Source organism: Nannobrachium achirus (genome assembly GCF_963921795.1).
Source record: "Nannobrachium achirus genome assembly, contig: SCAFFOLD_424, whole genome shotgun sequence".
Classification (NCBI taxonomy): Eukaryota; Metazoa; Chordata; class Actinopteri; order Myctophiformes; family Myctophidae; genus Nannobrachium; species Nannobrachium achirus.
This window is the reverse complement of record NW_027665009.1, coordinates 27,455-43,137: the sequence shown is the minus strand read 5'-3', so window position 1 is coordinate 43,137 and position 15,683 is coordinate 27,455. Positions and strand designations below refer to the sequence as shown.

The 15,683-nt window shown below is 41.1% G+C and overlaps 1 protein-coding gene across 1 annotated transcript; it reads right to left on the bottom strand.

Annotated features, from left to right (window-relative positions):
* Nucleotides 1-275: 275 nt before the first annotated feature.
* LOC308280662 (uncharacterized protein) lies at nucleotides 276-12,331 on the bottom strand. The gene is made up of 11 exons (XM_080754988.1): nucleotides 12,253-12,331; nucleotides 10,992-11,081; nucleotides 10,665-10,805; nucleotides 9,981-10,147; nucleotides 8,747-8,883; nucleotides 7,564-7,657; nucleotides 6,735-7,079; nucleotides 6,393-6,451; nucleotides 5,618-5,742; nucleotides 4,569-4,699; nucleotides 276-3,962 (listed from the first exon to the last, which is right to left on the bottom strand). Exons 1-11 carry the CDS (start codon nucleotides 12,326-12,328, stop codon nucleotides 3,645-3,647), a joined length of 1,683 nt encoding a protein of 560 aa, XP_080611114.1. The 5' UTR covers nucleotides 12,329-12,331; the 3' UTR covers nucleotides 276-3,644.
* Nucleotides 12,332-15,683: the final 3,352 nt, after the last annotated feature.

Genomic DNA, 15,683 nt, shown 5'->3' with positions numbered 1-15,683 from the left:
AAAATGGGTTAACACTGAGTGTAAATTTAAAGCTTACTCTCACCAGTGTGAATACAAATTAACTCTTTAAAACATTTGATTTACTCCTAGTGGGAGTTATTACCACCTTACACTAAGTGTTGATTTTTAATTAACTCTTGTCAGTGTATATCAAATCTACTATACTATAAAATGTGCATGTAATGTGGGGAAAAAAAACAATAAAACCATTAATTATGTCCATCTCTTCATTTATTGAGCATCCAAACTCAAATTTAAAGTGCAATGTGGTTGGACATAAAAATAACAATAGAAAAATAAACAATAGAAAAATAAAATTGCTCTTGCCTGCACAGAACATGGATTTCACACACAGATCTGATACATTAACAGTATAAGAACAATAAAGTGACTTGGAGTCTCTTTAACACTTGCAATAAAGTGACTTAGACTCTCTTAACACTTGAAATAAAGTGACTTCGACTCTCTTAACACTTGAGGATAATCCTGATGTTGCCATTTGAGCTGTACTCCGTATAGAACAACCTTTTTCAAGGTGTACTCTTTTCTGACTGCTGGGAGAACTGCAGCCAACTCAACAGTTGACCTGCACTCTTCATTCTCAATATGTGAAATGTTAAAATTACTGTTTTGGCATTATTAACAATTATGAAAATACAGGGCTGGCTGCATGTGGGAGGGGGTGAGAAAACCCTTCATATCTAATTTTAAACTAAAAATTATTTTGAATTATTCAAACTGTTTTTGAAGAAACAGCCCTTGAACATCTAATTATCCTCTGAAGTGTTATAAGACAGACCTTACATGGTAAGGTTTTTGTATCAAATAAATAAAAACAAAAACAAAAAGGCAAGATGAATTGTCAAGGGAACAAATGACCTTTAGGTGATCTGGAAAGCAGGATTATTAAACCAGTTATCTTTTTAGAGATTAATATTTCACCTTTCTATTGAATTGCAGCATTGAGCAGTGTTTGTGTGGAGCGGTGATTAAGATCAAATCAATGATATAACCACCATGAGATGCAACACCATAGAAAGAATACATCAGGCTACACCGTCATAGATCTAGGTGTCATTCCTCAGATGGATCAATCGCCTACCCTGGGCAACAGCCGTATGCAGTAAAACCACCGCTCCACACAAACACTGCTCAATGCTGCATTAGATGGCAATATGGCACTACATAAAGGAAGGAATCACTTGCTCCATATGCCATGAGAACATCAAATGGTTTGAAGTAGAACAACTCTTTGACATCAAACACTTTAAGCACCCCGCCTGGCTTGAATGCAACTTTGAATGCATGGTAATGCTCATCAAAACAAATTGTTTCTACATCTGAAGCAATAACAACAACTTGTTCATCTTTCACAACAATAGTCTTGATCTGACAAAACACTGGGATGTCAATGGCTACCTCAACACATACAATCAAGTCACGGCGATATTCAGTACCATGGTGCTTTACCCACTTCACTGAGAGAACATTGGTAGTTATTGGAGTTTTTAGTTTGGCTGCGATCTTAGGACCTTCTTTCAGTTCACTGAGTCCCACTGTCTTTCCTGGACCAACACCTAATCGGTCTTGGCTAAAAGATCCCCAATGCAATGCCATGTGTCGTTGGTGCTTTTTGGCCAATGTCATGGTGATATTTTTGAAACTCTTTAGTTGGGTCTTGAAAAAGTTATGTTTTGCCTCATAGCGCATACACCACACATGCAGAATTGGTCCAATATTTCTTATGCATCGAGGATAATGAACCATGAAATGATGTTTAGGCAAGAGATTCCTAGCAGGAAACAAGTTCTTGAAAAGCCGATGATGCTCAACAATAATGTGTTTCAGATAGATGGTAATACCCTCTGTTAGAATAGGAGAAAACACAATATTGACAATCTGTAGAAGCAACATTAAAAGATGCCAGTACTGATCGTCTCTCTGTACTAGATCACCAAATATCAATGGCATGTTGCGCAAAAAACACCAGGACTGTATGGCATTGAGGCCCAAATCATTACTTCCATCAATCAACTTTATTGCAGGAGGGCGATTTCTCCTCTCAGTGTAACCGTAGTTAAAGGCCTGTATTCTACCAGCCAGGTCTTTGCTGGTCAAAAAGTTATCTTGCACATACTGCAGTATGAGTTTGACCTCAAACTGTGCTACGCCTTCTAAAAGGTCATGCATTATATCGACCGCAAAGTTATCAGAGATGTTGAAATACTGCAGAGAGTTCAATAAACATGAACGCTTCACGCCGTAGACATGAGGTAGTGTTGGGTTTGCTTGTATACTCTGGCAATGTTGTTCATGCATTTCTTTTGTGCGCAATACCACACGTTGGTCATCTTCACAGAATAAGATTTGAATATCCGCTTTTTCAATTAGACAAAAACGACAGCAATTCCGAGCACTGAATGATTCCACAAACCCAAATAATCCATGTATTCCCAGATTATCTCCTGTGACTTGCACAATGCTGCCACGAACAGGACGTTCAAACATGGGAACTTCAATCCCATTAGTTTCAAGCACTTTTAGGTCATTGACAATTGGCTCAAGTATTGCGTTAAACCCATAGGTTTTAATGTCCTGGGAATGAAAAAGTGCACACAAATGTATGTTGACTAAAGATGAATTAAACTTGGGTGGGAAATTTCTCAATGTAAAATAAATAGCACCGAGCTTGTGGATACCTTTCTTAGAGCCAAGAGGATTAGCTGTCTCCAGTTCATCAAAGAAAATCTGGATCTGCAATGCATCATTTTCAGTAGAAAAAAGAGGATGCCTATTCATATATGACCCATCTTTCAAATCGACATAAACACCATCCTTGGGGGTGTGACTGCACCTGAACATATCACTGGTGTTTGGATTACTGAGAATAAACTTCAATGTTTCAAGAATAGGAACATAGACAAATTTGTCAGTTACTACTTTCTGATCATAAGTTCCAGTAGTTTTATTTCTTCTACTATCAAACCTGACACCAAGTACTTTTTCCACGGGTTCAACCATTCTCGATTTCTGCTGAAAATATGCATTGCGTTTCGATTCAGAATTCAATGAAGTGAAAGGGTTTTCAATTTTCTCAAAACATTCTTCTATTTTGGCTTTAGTACTTGTGTCCTGTGAAGACAAACATTTCAAAGCTGCATCTTTGGCTTGACTGTGCATCTCTAGTACTACTTCTTCCATAGACGATACAAAACTATTTACAGTAGACTGCCCGACACCTGCAACCTGAAGGTGCGCAATAGCAGATGCACACATATTAAGAGTACTCTTGTTGGATGCAGAGATATCAAGAGTATCCTCGGATACTGAAAAAACCTGAGAGCTAGTGGCTGTTTCTTCTAAATGTGTTGCATCGTCTGCAACATCGTCATCAGCCACATCATCTGGTCTGACATTTACTTCATGCTCAATTTGCTCTGCATGTTTTGTGTTCAAATGCTTCCTAAAACCTGAAAAGGTACCACAGGCATAACAACATCCTGCCTGAGCACATTTTAGGCGGAGTGTTTTACCAGGACAGAAACCATGAATTAATTTCAAATGCCTCACAAGCAAGTTGGTATTCAAAAAATGGGCCTTGCAAACAAAACAAATCATCCCCATGGTGTGTCCCTATGCATGCACTAGTGTAGCACTCTAGCTCTGATCTCTGCAGCACGCGCGCCCTCCTTGACTTTCCCAATATCTATCTCGTATACAGTTGTCTGCATGAAGGTGTACATGTTGTACAGCACCTGATTGTAAGAGGTTCCAAACACGAAGTGTGCCTTGAAGAGTTCATCGAAAGCACCTAGCGCACTGGTAGATGCACATGGTATGGCCTGCTTGTCCAGAATGATGAAGTAGTCATGGATGGTGTTCCTCTTCGGCCCAACGGCAAGGAGATAGGGTTGAGTGGTGGTGCTGATGGCGTCAAGATGTTCTTGGATGCTTGTTCCACTCTGAGGACAAAAGGATGTTATAGATTTAAAAATCTAGAAGTAAAATGGTCTTATCAGAGCTACTAGGCTAAATTCCTAGCAAGATTTTGGCGGAACAAAGCATCAATGTTCTTTGCATGTCGTAAACCATGCCAATTTATTTTGCACATGATCTCACTTATCCAAAACAGTTTTGCAACCAATCATTTAGTTTGACAGTTATTGAGAGTTGATTTGAGTTCAGTTGTGGACCAGTGATGCCATTTGGGTATGAATGACATCACCGGTCCACAACTTAAATCCAATCACTGAACTCGTTCTGGATAAAGTGTATCATCCCAGGATCGTATCGTAGCCCGTGTATCTAGATGCATATCGGATCGTCTTAGTAGGGAGAGAAGCACACCCCTATCTCCCATATATCAATAGACTGTCAACTTACTCAACTCCTACGGGGCCTGCCTTTATTCTGTGTGAATATGTCAGTTTAACCACTTTTGCAGAAATGTATTTTTCCCCAAGAATCATTTTATGTATGGAAGATGTTGTTGAAAGGTTTGCAATAATGTTTTCCTTAAAAAACAAAAACGCAGTTTGACATTTGTTTTACTAGGCTAAAATACTAACCTTCTTGAACACCACAACATGCTTTTCGGCTGCGGCAGCGGACACCTTGCCGGGTCTCTTACGGCCTTGGGCCGTAGGCGGAATCAGGTGGAGCACGAGGAGGATGGAACATAAATCACTGTCCCAGCAGCCTAGAAAAGAGATAACATTTATATAATGGCACATATCTTACATTTTAATAACACCATTTGTCTAAATCTAGCTAAACCAAGATTTCCTTGAATATTATGACAAACTGATGTCAGTAATGCAGCACGGCCCCCTACTGGCTTTGTTCATATTGAGATACAGGTTTGAAGAGGATTCTTTTTTTACCACAGCATTTTTTGCCTGATCATTTACAGAAATTATAGGGCTGTAAAGGTTTGTGTAAAGGTAATGTTAACCTGTATTTTGAGTTCTGATGGGCTAAGAAGGTTATTGGTCTATCGACAATACAACCAACCCACTAGGGCTGTCCCGAATACCATATTTAGAGCGTCGACGCTTTGCGGAGATAAAATCGATCATAATAGAAGCTTCTACGCCGGTCTTGGGGGAGGGGGTGGCACAGAAAAAAGAAAAACTCCGGTAGTGTTGAGCGCATTCTCGGCTGTGGTGATCCCGCTGAGGAAAAACCAACCACCTTACCAGGTAAGGTACCATCTTTCCCAATACTTTTAGCACTCTAGTTTTTGGATTTGCGAAAGAGCCGGTATATTTTTGGACTGTCAGACCATAGGAATAACATGAATTATTAAATTGGGCATAATTCTCCTTTAAAAATCCTACAGACCAATCGGGCAACTAATGAGCATTTTTCACTTGCCACCCAATTCGCCCCGTTTTGTGTCTCAAAGGCAAGTAGTAACAGGTACGAGCAGAACATTAACGAGGACCCCGGCACTGGATCACCTAAATGGATTGGAAGTTGGAAACCCTAATCAATGTTGCTCGCACCTGTGTTTCTTCCTGCCTTTTAAGACACAAAAATGGGTGAATTTGGCTGGGAAGTGAAAAATGTGAATTGACTAAGAAGGGGCATCCCTAGAAGAAATAAATTAACCTACCAGATTCATCGACGTCCTCTTCATCTGATGCGAGTTCTGCTACAAAGAGCAGCTCTTGAAGGTCACTTGTTGTGGGAAGAGTCCTGCTTTCTCGGATGATCTTTTGCTTGAATGCAGTAGGCCATCTAGAGGAAATGAGAATTTATTAATCTTGCATGGACAGATTCACATACCAATAGACAGTAAAAAAAAAAAGCAGATTTAAAGAAGATATTTGTTCAATGTTTTGTTTTTGTCCTAGTGAAATGTTCTATGGTCTCTCTGGATTCTAAATATAGCTGAATCGCTTGGTTTGACCAAGTAAAACTATTTTTAGAAGCATTTTACAAAATGTCTATGGAAAATAAAATGGATGAAATCCCTTGGTATGCATGCTGAAGCAGGAAGTAGCGTTCACTTTGGCTCTCTAGATGGAGCAAATGAGTAGGGTTATAGGTGATATGAAGAATGAGAGTGCAATGAAGGGCTATAGAGCTGGACAGAGCTGGAAAATAACAACGGTTATTTTGCGATTGTTTTCCCGTTGTAATTTTTTTGTTCTCGCTTATTATTATTGTTTTATGGTCACTCAGGATTATCTGGAAGACGTGTTGGCTTGGTTCGAGCCTTAAAACTCTTATTATAAGGATTTTTCGAAATGCCTATGGAGAAAATTAATGGGGAATTCACTTCTGGAACCAAATAAGTCACGTGACTGTCCAGCTCTATAGGAGAACAACCTCAACTAGCCACAAGCTGGCTGAGACTAGGAGGACTACTGTAGCGTTAGACCAACCTCTCAAGGAACCTGGATGCTGCATCTTCTCCAAAAAGCTGGACAAAGTCTTGTTCTATCTGCAAAACATAAATGATAAGATATATCAATCCAAAATATTTCAGAAACCATTATAATCAGTACTCCATCAACATCAAGATTAACGTGTGTGTGTGTGTGTGTGTGTGTGTGTGGCAGCTGACAAGGCATGTTGAGTATACATTGAGTATTTTAACACCATATTTGTAAAAAAAAAAAAAAAAATATATATATATATATATATATATATATATATATATATATATATATATATATATATATATATATATATATATATATATATATATATATATATATACATACCAGGCCTTTGATGTCTTTGAACCGAGGAAATTCGGTCAAGACATCAGAAGATCTCTCTGAGTCCAGGACCATGTTGCGTCGGTATTCAAATGTCATCTTCATCTTCTGCTTGATAGTGGCAGCATCAGCGGAATGTTTCATCAAAGAAACCGCCTCCTTGTATTGGGCTTGGCTCGGGGTCATCTCAGGAGTATGTGAAGAATCTCTTCTAGCTGTCGGCCCTCCATCAGTCTCAGTCAGCTGGCTTGATGACTCGCCACGGCTAGATGAAGCGCTGGTCCTCTGGATCGTTTTGAGTCTCCAAGCAAGGAAACCACTGGCACCTTTAGCATCGTAGTAATGTTCCTTTGAAAATTGTAACAGTATCACATGTGTTATCAAAGTTATAACAAACACAAAATATTGCAGCAGTTTGAATAAATAATTATTGGTTTGAAACACCAGGCGATTTGAGGCTATAGCAAGTGAGTGCCATGTTGAAGTGGCGATGGTCTCGATTTGTACTGTACCCCCCACCAAACTTGATTAATCAATAGAAAACAAAACCATAACATAAGCACAGGTCATAAGCACAGGTCACCTGACCAGGCTCCATCTAGCTTTGTGCCAATCTATGTTCTCTGTTATGAGACCCAGCACTGCCACCTAGTGAGTCTAGCGGGTATTGTTTGCTATATTTTGGTGTCAATGTTGAATTGACTTCTACTGGTTTTATGTGGCAGCTGGCATGTAGTGCACAGATCAGTTTGGATGTCTGATCAAATAATCCAAGGTTCTGCTGCATAGACTCAAAATTGTCAAGTTACAACACTTTAAGGTTTGTACTTACATATCCATTTTCGGCTTGTGGGTCAGCCAGGTAAGGGAACAGGGCAACTATCCCTCGAGCATACTTCTGTCTCACATGGGTTGGCGGTGTTGTCCTGACAAGAGCAAAGTGAATATACAGGGAAATAGGCATTTTATCATTTCAATTTAATTCAAATAATTTCAATTGCAATGTCCTTCAATTGCGATGTCTCTTAATTTCCTCTACAAAAAAAGAGAAGCTTTATAACAATGATGATTAAAGAAAATGGGCGAACATTTAAAGGGATAGTCCGGTCCGGTTGAAGTCTGCTCCTATGAGATACTTGCATACAGTCAGTGTAATATGCAAAGCGATCTGGACGCTGAGCGATCCATGTATCGAGTTACTGCAGCCTCTGCCCCTTGGCTCAGAGCGGTGCTGTAGCGAGTGGGGGCCAGCTGTGAAAACTAATTTACCGACCTAAAAGCCACCTAAAACAACGCCCACCTAAACAAGTCAATATCAGTGTACATGTTCACTCTATTTTGAAAATTTTCAGTGCTTTACTTTAGCGTCAAACTGGCGTCGCATTTGGCACTACATTGTGTCTGCACTGCACAACTACCATATTCCTCCGCCTGCACAGCGCGGCGGAGTAATCCGGGGCGACGGCTGTTTGAGGCTAAAGTAAAGCACTACTTTCCAAACATGGCCTCCGACCTCTTTTCCTTCCAAAAAGACAGATTATGTGCATTTTTGGATTAATATTTCATCGTGTGGCGAGTACCCGAAGCACAACATGTATTTTGGCACCATGAGATGTGTGTTTTGGCGGATTTTTAACAGCTGTACCATTAACCTCCATTCTATAGCGATACTAACTAACTTCATGACTGTAGCTCACTGTAAACTGAGCAGACAGTGCTGGTAAGGCATGGTGTATCTTGGTTATGTGGAGGGGATGTGGCAAATGAGATAAACTCCAAAAAAGTGGTGTCTCTTTAAACTGGACACCACCATAATTTCCATCCAAGCAAAAGGCAGTTGTATTGCTTTGTGCCTATTTAACCCGGACAACGCCAGGTACATTGCTAGTTATCCCAATATTTCTGTACCTATGAATTCCTAAGATTACTGGTATTCATATTTTAACTGCCACAATATTCACTTGACATTTGGTTCCATAAATGTATGTGTTGCTTGAAAAAAAGACATTAATTACCCATGAATTTCAGTCATGTCTGCACAGAGGATCTTAACCATATTTCGCCTTGTGGAGTCAGTCAGGCTTTTCGTTCGGTTATACTCCTTGATAACACGATCTCCTCCAGGTTTCTTGGTCAGCACAGCTTCTACCAACTGTGGAAAAACCAGAGCAAAGGCACATGTCTGTCCCGTCTCTGCTGAAGGAGACATGAATTGTTGATTTGAGTTAAGTTGTGGACCAGTGATGTCATTCATGCACAAATGACTCACTGGTCCACAACTTAAATCAAATCTCAATAACTGTCTAACTAAATGAATGCCTGCAAAACTGTTTTCAGATTATGTGAGATCATGTGCAAAATAAATCAGCGTTGTTTTTCTGTCGAGTTTTTTTGTAATGCAATTAGATTATGTCTAAGTAGCCTGGGAAGGAACCAGATGAATCTGCCGAGCTCATGTGTTATTTGTGAATTAGTCTGGTGATGTCAGGCCAGGCTCCAGGATGGAGTGACAGTGGGCAGTTAAAAATGGTGATGGGGCAATTTGAAAATGGCCATGCCAATTTTTCGGGGTCAGTTCTCCATTCCTAAAAGTGCCATTCCTACCCACTGCTATTCCTACTGAGGTTAGGGTTAGGGTTAGGGTTTGGGTTAGGGTTAGGGTTAGGGTTTGGGTTAGGGTTAGGGTAAGGGTTAGAGTTAGGGTTAGGGTCAGGGTTTGGGTTAGGGTTAGGGTTAGGGTTGGCAGTAGGAATGGCAGTGTGTAGGAATAGCAGGGTTTAGGAATGGCAATGTGTACCCCAATTTTTCCCATGCCAAAAATTTGCCTAACTTTGGAGCGTTATTGCACCCCCTTCCCGACACGCTAAGCATGATAACGCTGGTACCAAGAGCTCTTCTAGTTTCATATGAGCCCAGGGTCTTCACTGTAGTTTTAAAAATGTGCATGCTACAGCCTTTGAAAGAAAGGCTAGAGAGATAATTCTGTTTTCGATTATGTTGTTTTGAGAATGGGCTTGTTCTTGCGTCCTTACATCACCTCACAACTTGGTTTTCACTTTAAAAAAAAATCGTTGCGGCTGTCTGAGAGTGCCATGTCATAAAAAAAAAAGTTGTCCTAACCACTAAATTAATAGTAAAATGGAAAAACTGGAATTTGGTAGAAATAAAACTGAATTTCTGAATTTCATGAAAGCTCTACCTAACTGCCTACAGTTATCACTATAACTGACACTTTACACAGTAACTTACACGCTTTGCTTCTTCCTCCTCATTTCTGGGACGGCGGGGCAAGATAATTGTGGCATCGGAATCAGAGGCTGACATCTCAGATGATGAAGCCTGTGACCTCATAGGACTGCCAAATGATGAAGCCTGTGACATCATAGGACTGCCAGATGAAGGTGTCTCCTCTGAACCTAATGCAAATGGCAATGTTCAATGCAAAATGGCAGTCAGATTAATATTCAATATCAGTACAGTATATGGCAAAGCACTAGTTATGTTAACGTGTAGGCAAAACACTAATAACCAGTCCATATGTGCTAAAATAGGTCCACTATTGCATCTTTTAGCCCACCCGGACAACTGAGGAGTCCAGCGCGTGTATGGTTTGTCTGGAGGACTGTTTAATCCATTAGTTCATACTTCCTTACACTTTGAGGCATTAGTGGGTTTTCAGTTTAATATTGTGACTTAGTCTTACCAACATTCAGAGTTCCCACTAGTTTCAACGACTTTTCGGGACCAAATAATTTCAAATATGGCATAGTTTGAGACACAGATCAAAATTAATTTCTGTTACAACACAGAATGTTTACAATGAGAACTAGCAGGCTTTACAGAAGCTCATGAGATGTTTGAATGTGTGACTGGGGTGGGCGTACACAGATCCAGCAAACAAGCAATGGAAATCGAGCATTAAATCAAGTTTACCGTCATCAAATCTGATTGTGAATACACCAGCATTGGGATACTGCACCACCTCTTCAAAGACATCGGCATCCACCTCGGTCCCTGCCTCATTGTAGACTCTGACGCCTTCACTGATGGCTGGGATGGAGAATTTGATGAAAGCTATTGGGGGGGGGGGAGAAAGAGCTTTATTCATGTTCAAGATTCCTGGCTGTTAATGGAGAGAAGAGAGATAGCAAGCTTATTAGACATCCACCCAATAAGCTTGTGGGTTATCAACTGCACTCGTGTTTGTGTTTAATTTGTTGTATTTTCTTGCATTATTCAACTGAGTGACTGATGACTTACCCGCATTCAAGAATTCACCCAGGCTTGGTTGAGTTATCTTTACAAATTTCTGCTCACTGTTTATTTTGGTTTGGATGAGCATGATGGCACCTGGAGAGTAATGGGTACACAAAGTTATAGGAGGCTTAGGTCTGGTGGCATATTGCAGTATTGGAGCAATATCGACCTACAGTAGCAACAATCATGTGGAATATACAAGTACAACCTCACGAGCAGTGGTGGAAAGTAACTAAGTAGATTTACTTAAGTACTGTACTTGAGTACAATTTTGAGGTATTTGTACTTTACTTCAGTATTTCCAATTTCCAATACTTTTACTTCTACTCCACTACATCTCAGATCCAAATATTGTACGTTTACTCCACTACATTTATTTGAAAACTTTAGTTACTAGTTACTTTGCAGGTATAAATTACAATATTATAAAACATACATGAACCACTTTAGCCTTATTTTATACCTAGGCTATTTGAAAATAGCAGATCTACAAGCTCACAACGTGTCGCATCGCGACGCGTTGTGAGCTTGTAGATCTGCTATTTTCAAACATTTTTGTACTTTTACTTTTGGTACTTCAAGTACTTTTTGATGCCAATACTTTCATACTTTTATTCAAGTACATTTTGAATTCTGGACTTTTACTTGTAACAGAGTACATCTAAGTTGCAGTATTGATACTTTTACTTAAGTAAAGAATGTGAGTACTGTAATGAATGGCAATGTCCACACAAGAGATATAATCCAAACAGAAGAGGCTTTACTTAAACGTTGGGCAGAGCAGCAGTATCAACAACAGACTAGTAGCCTGGCATCTCATCTGACATCATGTAATGAATGGCAATGTCCACACAAGAGATATAATCCAAACAGAAGAGGCTTTACTTAAACGTTGGGCAGAGCAGCAGTATCAACAACAGACTAGTACAGATTGGCGCGTAGTGCATGCATAGGAGTACAACATACGTCCTGACGTAATCACTATGAAACGGACCTGCTTTGCGGCAGTGTCGTGATGTTCTTAAAGGCACACTCACCATATATCTTTATATAGAACATTAACATATATAGCATATATGACAAGTACGTTTTCCACCACTGCTCACGGGTCACGGCTATATCTCAATAATATCCATTCATTAATACACAGGACAAGATGTTACTCCAAGGTAAAACACATGTAATCCAGAAAGGAAGCCAACAAACAAGCTAACAGCAAGCTAACAGCTACAAGCTAACAAACAAAATACAAATCACCAGTTACCTGCTTCCCTCTTTTTTCTGGCCCGCTCCGCGTAGCTCCCCCCGTCCCCCCGTTCGTCTTCCCCGTCTGTCACCATACCAAAAACATGACATGATTTCCTACAATTACATATTGCATCGTGACGGTGTAATGTTGTTGTATGGTGACAGACGGGGAAGACGAACGGCCGGGGAGACGGGGAGGCGGGGGAAGGGGGGAGCTACGCGTTGCGGGGCAGAAAAAAAGAGGGAAATTCAAAAAGCCAGTTACCTACCCTAGCCAACAGCAGTATGAAGCATGTAACGTTATTATCGGTAATTTGGCAAGGAAAATGACGGACCATGCCCGACAGAAATCAGTGTTACCTTTCCAGCCTGCAAACTGTGAGCTGCGGCCCGCACGTTTCAAGCTCATGCAGCTTAATTTAGCTTAGTAGCTACTATAAACAATGGACCGAATTGGCGGGCGGAAGGACTCGCGTTAGAACAGATTGCATTTACGTTACCAAACGACGACAATCACATGAACAGTATAGTTTACAGCCAGCTAACGTTAAATGATTAGAAAACCGAAAGAAATCGACATTTATAAAGTTAAAAATTGGATTCTAGGCTTACCTTCAGAAGTCTCCTGTATACATCCAAAAGATGGCGGCGTGAGGAAAATCTCTGGACTGAATTTGTGGGTGGGGTTAATCTACTGCGTCTGCGCAGAGTTCAGTGTAAATGACCATTTCACTCACTTTTTTTTCACCAACTCTAAGTAACTCTAGGGGTCATTTGACACTACCATTAGTCAAAATGAATCTGACAGAGTACATTTAATCTGACAACAGTCGGTCAACTCTAGGAATTTTGCTGTGTAATTACAACTACACCATCATTCAGATTTCACAAAGTGCTTAATAAAGTCTCACTCCTTTCTAAATACGGTACGGCATTCTATAATTACCTGTATCCTCCGTGTTCTTTAACTCATTCCCTGTCTCCCCCGATAGTCCCGAGAAAATCCCAATGTCGTTCCCCGCCAGGCCCGATAGTCCCGAGAATTTGCTTTTATATAATGTAATGTTTAATTACACTCTTCCCCAGCCCGTGACACATTTTGAGCCTTCTGTCTTAAAGGGAACCAAAAATATCACACATCAAAGTAAGTGTGTTTGAAAAAAAGACTGTAATAATGTATAAATTGCAATACAAATGTATAAATCTCCCCATAACGCACAGTGAACTGGCAAAGTGAGGCATTTGAGTACACAAGACTGGCAGCCGGAAAAAAAAGAGAAGAAAAAAAGTGTTAGAACAGCTGTGTGTGTGTGTGTGTGTGTGTGTGTGTGTGTGTGTGTGTGTGTGTGTACATCTCTTAGCTGGCTGGTCCACGGTAGCCTGACACTTCAGTCCGCACATCACCCCCCCCTGCTGGTGGGTGGTTTGTAGTGTGGACTGAAGCTGCACACATTTTAATCTATTTCGAAAGCGCCCAAAGAGCGGGCGCATTGAATGGGCCAATCAGGGTTGTATGCTTGGGGCACGTGTGTGGCTGCTCCGGTCCCAGCCCCCTCCAAACAGAGCTCTTCAGCTCACGTGAGACTCGCTCGTGGACTCTGATTGGTGTCCTCTGCCCACGTGAGAGTCTAGTGGACTCTGATTGGTCCGTGAAAACTGTCATGGCGGAGTCAGACTTGACTCGTATTATTTTAATAAACTATGAAATAGTGCCGTTTCTTCACGTTTTAATACCATTTTGCACTAACGTAAACATGCAGACATATAATATGTTATGAGAAATAACGTATTTTTGCAATGTCACGCCACGTCGCCGTCGCGTGTGTGTGTGTGTGTGTGCAGTGTGTGTGTGTGTGTGTGTGTGACGTCAATAGGCTTTAGCCCCCCCCCGCCGAAATAGATTGTCTGCCCGGAATTTCAGACTCTCTCCCCCCACGTAGTGTGGTGTGAGATGTCTGGCGCAGTCAGGCAAGGTCCACGGACCACTGTGTCTGTTTCAGTGGTCCCCCTGATCAGCACACAGTCCCATAAAGAAATAGTGCTATCAGAGATCTGCCCCTCTCTCTCTCTCTCTCTCTCTCTCTCTCAAGACACAAAAAAAATATCGCCAATTCGCCATATAAATGCTTCTAAAACATACCTGAGAATGATGATGGTTGATTAGAATCCACACCAAGGTTTATAATCCATATATCCAGGCTATAATATATTTTTTTGTAATGGTATGTTAGTCCACAAGCAGTCCTTTGCAAAGGGGGGTCCCTGGTCGCCTTTCTAACGGAACCAATAGGGGGTCCGCGGGCCCAACGCTTCGCTCCGCAGAGGCAGAGCAGTGGGAACACGATAATCAACTGTTACATAAGTTATAAAATCAATCGATCATTTGTTACATAAGTTCATACGACATCCAGTTGTCAGAGACAAATGAAGTGGTCCCTGGCGATCACGAAGGGGGTCCCCGTCCTCTCACTACCCTGGTCTCCAGCAGGGATGGACTGGGACTAAAATTCAGCCCTGGCATCTTGGCCAGACCAGCCCCCACAACCAGCGCGTGCGCAGATACTCTACCGACTCATCGGGTCAAAAGCGCGGCACATATAAATACACAAGCTTTTAATACCACAACTTTTACCGACAACATAAATGATAACTATACAACTACACAATCCATAAATTGTATGAGTTGGCGTAGAGTTCTCACCACCAACAAGTAGAGTATGAACATGATTAGTGCCAAAATGTGTCAGAACTTTGGCTAGTTAGCTAATGAATGGAAAAGAAGCATATTGATCTGAGAATTGGACAAACAAGTTGTATTTGATTGCTCAATATGCGGTAGACTATAGGCTACTGTATGTTACTGTCTTTTTTTTCTTTTTTTTTTCTTTTCTTTTTTTTGGCCACCAGCCCCCCAGCCCCCTAGCCTACCTGCCCACCGGGCAAATGCCCTGTATGCCAGAAGGCCAGCCCGCCCCTGGTCTCCAGCCAACACTTCTCAGGGAACCAGCCGGTCCGTGGACCACGCTCCCCCCAAAAAACAAACAACTACTGTCGATGAAGCCTCAAAAGACGCAACAGAGATCAACTACTTGCCTCGTTAGCAAAGACGTTTAGCAGGGCAGTGCAGATGATTCTTTAGGGGCAGGGGGAGACATTTTTCTAACTATGTCCTAGAATGTGAAAATAGCAGATCTACAAGCTCTACAAGCTCTCAATGTGTCACAGAGCGATGTGTTGAGCTTGTAGAGCTTGTAGATCTGCTATTTTCGAAAAAAATATATGTTAGAAAAAAGGCTCATGCCCCCTTTGATGTATATTTGTGTGTGTGCACCTGTACAGATCAAAAACCATCCGAGACACATAGAGACAGAGAGAAAGCGCCCCCAATTGGGGGCTCACATAAATACTCACATTATACTGCAATATAGTATGTGAAATTGCTGAGTG